Raw genomic sequence first — 6254 nt, 5'->3', positions numbered from 1 at the left:
GGGCTTTGAGGGGGGGTTGGCTCGGGGGGGGCTGGGGATGAGGGGCTCAGGATTGGGGCAGTGAGGTGGGGGTGTGGGCTCTAGGGTGGGGCCAGAGGTGAAGGGTTTGGGGTGCAGGGTGCCCCAGGGCTACAGCGAGGAGAGAGGACTCCCCCCAGCTCTTTCTCCTCGCAGCAGCACCTGGGCTGGGAGAGTAGCTGGGGAGAGGCGCCTCTCCCCACCACAGAAGCTCCAGGGCTGGGCTGGATTGGGGCCGGGGGAGGGGCACCTCTCCCCCCAGCTGCAGCAGGTCCAGGGGTGGGGGAGGGGGAGCATCTCTCCCCGCCACAGTCCTGAGCACCACACAGTGCTTAATAAGCTCCTGTGCGGCTGTTCAGCTTAGAGGGAACTTAGGCCCCTGGCCTGTCTCCCCCAAAACCAGGACATTCGGCCTTAGGGGGGAGGGAGGGGGCTCTGCTTTCAGTCAATGGTTCATTAGGGTGGGGTGGGGTGAGCTTTATCTGATCAAGCAGCTGGTTTGGGGAAGGACAATAGTCAAAGGAAGAGCCTCACACCCCTAACATCCCAGATAGAAAATGTTCTCCAGACCTAGAGCAGGGGACAGAGCATCACTGCAGAGTGGTGTTATGTCTTGTGGAGCTGAGAGAAGAGGCTGTCACAGGCTGCCCCTTCCTCACTGGAGAGCCGATGAGGGAGGAAAATCTGCAGGAGATGCAGGGTTTCTTGACTAGCCTGGGGGTCTTTGAATGATGATGGGGATCATAGCCTGACACAAGCTCCTCGTAGGAGATGAGCATTCAGCCCTGGGATGTACCATCTCCTTTCACTTGGTCTCCTGCAAAAGATCTAAGATGCCAGGAGCCCACCATTTCAGTGACATCTCTAATGGACGATCGAGGCCTTTTCAGAATCTGTGGGTTCATGCCAGACAAAGCCCCCATATATGCCACAGCAAGCTCGACCTAAATCCAGCAGCACTCTGTGTGCAAGAGACCAGATACGTCAGTTGCAGACATTTAAAAAACAAACCCCAAAATTGAACCATGGAGTTTTTTATTTAATTTTGATCGGGAAATAAGCTCATGTTTGTTTTGTGCTGCCTCAAAATTTGCTGATCATAACATGTTGCCGCATTTTGTATGGAAAACTCAGTACCTTGCAAAATCTGTCATGGGAGGCAGCTGGAGGTTTTGGTTGGGGAGCCAGGTTGGTGGTGTTGGGGATAAGCACATCAACTGGATGATCAGCTGTGAAATAGTCAACAGCATTATTATGGTATCCGTCATCATTATGTTTCAGAGTTAACGACACAATGGGATGAACCGCGCCACTCAAGCTTGAGAGAGGCTGTGTGCAAACTCCAGCCTGTCTTGGGGTGGGCTCTCAGCTCCTTGTGTATTAACCCTTTCCCTCCTGCACTCCCCCAGGTGCTGAAGCTGCTGCTGGTGGCCTGGGACCGCCGCCTGATCTTCGCCATCGGTACCTCCAGCACCACAGGCGAGTCGGACACGGTGATCTGGAATGAGATCCACCACAAGACAGAGTTTGGCTCTAACCTCACGGGCCACGGCTACCCTGACGCCAACTACCTGGACAATGTGCTGGCCGAGCTGGCGGTGCAGGGCATCACGGAGGAGAGCACGGCCCAGGAGAAGGACTGATAACGGGGGAGGGGAGGAGATGGCATTCCTTTGTGGCGGGAGCAGCACTTTGCCATGTGGCAGTGCCCCACACTCACCTCCTCCTCCCTGCCCTGGTGCCTGCACCCTCCCCCGTCTCCTCCTCCCGCTGCTGTGACGCTCAGAGGGCACCAGTCGCACCATTGAGACATGTGGCTTGGGGTTGGAGCAGAGGAGGAGGCTCATGGTGCCTGGTCAATGGGCATATCTGTGGGGCTGGTCTCCCAACATGGGCGCCGCCCCTCATCCAAGGTTACGTTAATCTTGTTGCACTTGGCTGGGAAGGGAGGGGGAATTGAACCGCTAAACCCTGTGAAAATGAACTGCCTCTTAGGGCACTACCCAGCGGGAAGTGCTCCCGTCCCATAAGGCAGCTCCGGCACCGCGTGGGCGCCGCTGCAAAGGCCTGTGGGAATGCCAAGGATTCAAACCAGTTAGGAGACTGGTTGTGTGTTGTCATGTCACTCCTGCTTTCATGTTGTGGGCTCGGTGTGAGTTGGAAATGTGCTGTTTGCAGGTCTGGTTCCCCCCTCCCAACCCACTTCACCCTCCCATGCCTGCCTCCCCAATCCCACCCCACATCGGTTCAGAACCAGGCCTCCTGCCTGCTCGGAAAGAAGGTGGAAATCCCATCTCCTTGATATGTTCCAAACTGGGTCAGGGCCAGAAATAGCTGGGTAGAAGTCTCCTGGCGCCGATCCATAGTGAGCTGGAGCAGAACCAGTTCCTTAATGATTCATTCTGGCCGCTGTGTGAACGGTATTAGAGCAGGGGACAGGAATCTGATGGTTAGATGGATCAGAACCAGGCCTGGTCTTCTCTGGGTCCCTTTTCCCATCCCACTCTCCCTAATCCTTTCTCACCTGGGTCAGCTTTGTCCAGTGGGGTGTGGGAGAGAGAAATCCCTCCTGTACTGGCTCAGAACCAAGTCTGGTTCTCCCTGTCTCAGTGAGTCTAGTTTACTCCAGCCCCGTCCAGAACTGTGTGAACTGATCTCCTTGTACCTGTGAAGGAACCGTGCCCCAGGGATGGCTCTGTCTGGTCAGACCTGGTGGGTGTGAGTTGAGTTATGAGGGGAGGGGAGGTCCGATTCTCCCCTCCCCACCCCTCCACCTCCCATAAGATGGGTTCTTTGAACTGTTTGTATGGGGGAGTCCCCCCAGATACTGATCTGAATTTATATACCTCATGTTTTGGGGGCTTGTCGTATATATGTACATATATCTATCATGTCACGCTTGAAGATGATGTTGGCGCTAGGACACTTAAAGGAAACGGTACTTAAGTTAGACTTGAGGCCAAGTCTGCTGGCAGTGGCCGTTCACCACGGCACGGGGGTGAGGCAAGCTGGGCGGCCATCTTGAAACAGGGGCGCCCAGTCAGGCTTGGCCACATTTCAAAATGGCCACTGCACGCCCCTCAGGAAGGTGGGAAAAGGGCACAAATACACACGCTCCCATTAGTGTGATTCTGCGCTGTGGGGGGTGGGGGCAGTTCTGAGTCCTCCCGTGCCAAGATCCATAGTCTCCTCTGGCTGGCAGTAATGGGAGGCCTTAGAAACACAACTGGCCTGGGGTTAGCCCCCATGTTGGGGAAACAGGAGCCTAGCAAAATCTATAGGGCAGCCATAACCCTGATCGGCCTCTGTGGTGCTGCCACCTAGTGGCCTCTTTGCAGCTAATGAGGGAGGTGGGTCCCATGGGCTATGCCTCAGGTCCCATCCCTGTTGTGAGCTGGGGAAGTGGTGGGTGAAGTGGCTCCCTGCTGGGATCCTGACCCTCTTCTGTCTGGTTGCTTAGGTCTTTGGCTCCTTGGGCTTTCCTGGCTTGAGGATTTTTCCCTTGCAGCCCTTGTGAAGTCCCTGTGGGGCAGATGCAGAGGAGGTGGGGGGCAGGTGATGTGGCTGGGTGGGGGCAGGTGAGGCAGGAATGGGGAGGGATAAGAGTTGCGATTGGCTGCAGATGGGGTTCGGAGGGGAAACCCAGAGGCTTCACAAGGCCTGTTCACGCTGCCCCGGAGAGTTCAGAGCAGCCCCCTCACTGGGGTGCCTGAGGAGCTGATCCTGTCCCAAACTGCCTGGAAACCCCCTTCATTGCCAGAGCAACCCCTCCTTTAGTGAGGGGCTGAGATCATCCTGTCCTGAGCACCCCTTTTATCCCCCAGGGTGCCAGTGCCCCAAGACCCCCCTCCTTTTCTGTATTTCCCAGGCACTCTCTAATGATGGGGGGGCGGTGGGAATCCTACCCCCAAACTAGAACTGGGGGAAAATTTTCATCTAAAACATTTTTCAGTGAAAAATTTAGAAATCAAAACATTTTGTGTCCACTTTGCTGGCTTGTTTTGGGCAAAAAGGGGAACAAACACTAAAAAAAATGAAACATTTTGATTTTTTTTACAAGGCAAACTGCCTTTTTGCTTGAAAATCGCTTTCCATTTTCTTTTTTTTCTTTTTGTTTTTTTACAGATGTTTAAAATGCTCTTAACTTGAAATAATCTTGTTTCTTTTTGTTGCCAGAATTTTTTGGTTTCTAAATTTTTGGGTTTTTTTGAACCACCAGCAAACTGAAAATCCTGTTAATCGCACAGATCTCCCCTCAGCCTTGAGATTCCCTGCTCTAGCCTCCCCCACCATCCTCTATCCCCCCTAGTCTATTCCAGCTCCCTCCCCAGTCCCATATTCCATCCCCTCCCAATATATCTTGGTGCTCAGCCTACCCCCCCAGTCCCATATTCTCCCTCCTAGCCAGTAAGATTGTCACACATTACTCACCCCCTACCTGTGCCCTTCTACCCCTGCCATGCTAGCAAGGAGCGGCCTCCAGTCTGACTTGGGCTAGGGTAGGGTAAGAGGCTTGGAAGGGGTCTCATACAGGCCCCTGTGATCGTTCCCCCCAGCTGTGCTTTTGTTTAATTTCTAACTGTGGTTTTATACTTTCTCCAGAAGGATCTGGGTGGGGCAGGGAGGCTGGGCCATGGGAAGGGTCATCCCTCCCCTGTTTTTGTGTGTCCTCGTGGCGTTGGATGTGGGGTGTGCAGCTGGGGTGGGGCGGTGTCCTGCTGTATATTGTGTTCTGTTTGTGAACGGTGCATTGTGCCCGTCTCTCTGGTGTGTTGCCACGCGATGGCGCTGCCCGCCCACGTAGGCTGGATGTGCCAATTTAATAAACGGAGAGCTCTCCCACCAGGCGGGAGGGCGTTTGCTGTCTGCGTCACCCGGGCCTGTCTGTGTGTCTTTTGTTACCCATTTGTGGCAACTGGTCATGCGAGAGCCCCTTCTTTCCAGGGGGACAGTCGACCCACGGCCAAGAGGGAGTTACGGAGTCTGATTCTCGTTCACCGGCACGATTCGATCCCATAAGAGAGAGTCCCTCACCCACTTGCTCTCACTAATAATCTGGGACCAGCATGGCTGCCACCAATCTTTACCTATCAGTGAGTTGAGTTGAAATGGTTCTCTGCATTGGTCTGTCCAAGCAGGCAGTGCCCCCCTCACCTGCCAGAGACAATGTCCCCTCTGATCTGTGATTAATTCCCTCTACCCCAAAGAGGCTCAGGATTTCTCCCCTCCCCCATCTGCCTCAAAGCCCATTGAATGCCCCCTGACAGGTGTTTAATGCAGGGCTGAGCTCAGCGAGTGGTAGAACAGGGTGGATTATACTAGGAGTGACCCCTAAAATCCCGGGACTGTTTCCCTAGGGAAGAGCAGGGCCAGTCTATTGAAAAAAACCCTCTTGATCTAGGAATCTGTCCACCTTGTTCCGCCAAACACAATGCTGGATTTCACAGACTACAACACTGTGTACATTTTTTTTTTTTTACAATTTTTTTTAATGCATTATCCCTTGTGCAATTAACTGCTGGCTGAAATAAAAGAAAAGCTGCATCTTTCTAATCTATTGTAGTAACCTGCCGGAGGTTACGGAGAGAAGGTAGTGGCTGACCCAGGATTCTGGGTCCTTTTCTGCATCCTATTCCCAGGAGGCTGTCTGTCATTAATGGCATGTGAGCTGACCATGTGCACTCAGAAAAGGGGAGGAGGATTGGTGGTGAGAGGGGGTATTTTCACTAGAACACAACCTAGAACCATTTTTGTTCTTGCTTTTATGGATGCCCCCTGGGAGCACACTGGAAAAAACTTCCTATGGATGCACAGAGGCTGGTCCTCTCATGCATCATGATGGTTGTCCAAGAGCAAGGTCTTTGGCTTTCATTGGGCTTTGCATTGCCTCCCTGGGTGCTAAGGAGGTCTGCCCATCCATTACTACCCTCCTCCCCTCCCCTCCCCTCTCAGGGTGAACATCATCCTGGCTTTCCAGCTGGGGAAACTAATGTGGGGCAGTGTTGGGGCCACGGAGCTGTGACTGGACTCTGTGCTCTGTCAATCTGCTGCTATAGCACAGCAGCCCTGTGGCACCATGCAGAGGACGGCCAAGGGAGGTCTGGGGCCTGTAGCATGAGAGAAAGGGGGAGGAGAGGTGTGGGAGGAGGTTCCCCTTGTTGAAGGATGATCCTAAAGGCACCCGAAACTACACAGCACCCCTGGTGGGGTCATGTGGGCATAGGTGAGCTGAGAGG

The 6254-nt window shown here is 53.8% G+C and overlaps 1 protein-coding gene across 1 annotated transcript in view; it reads left to right on the top strand.

Annotated features, from left to right (window-relative positions):
• The window catches only part of DTX4 (deltex E3 ubiquitin ligase 4), a 25640-nt gene extending 20115 nt beyond the window's left edge, over positions 1-5525 (top strand). Inside the window, exon 9 of the mRNA XM_032775834.2 lies at positions 1428-5525. Within this exon, the coding sequence (XP_032631725.1) occupies positions 1428-1661 (234 nt within the window). The 3' untranslated portion in view covers positions 1662-5525. The remainder of the gene's footprint in view (positions 1-1427) is intronic.
• Positions 5526-6254: the final 729 nt, after the last annotated feature.

The sequence above is a fragment of the Chelonoidis abingdonii genome, chromosome 4 (genome assembly GCF_003597395.2).
Source record: "Chelonoidis abingdonii isolate Lonesome George chromosome 4, CheloAbing_2.0, whole genome shotgun sequence".
Classification (NCBI taxonomy): Eukaryota; Metazoa; Chordata; order Testudines; family Testudinidae; genus Chelonoidis; species Chelonoidis abingdonii.
The sequence above is the reverse complement of the archived record's forward strand: the minus strand, read 5'-3'. Positions and strand labels throughout refer to the sequence as shown.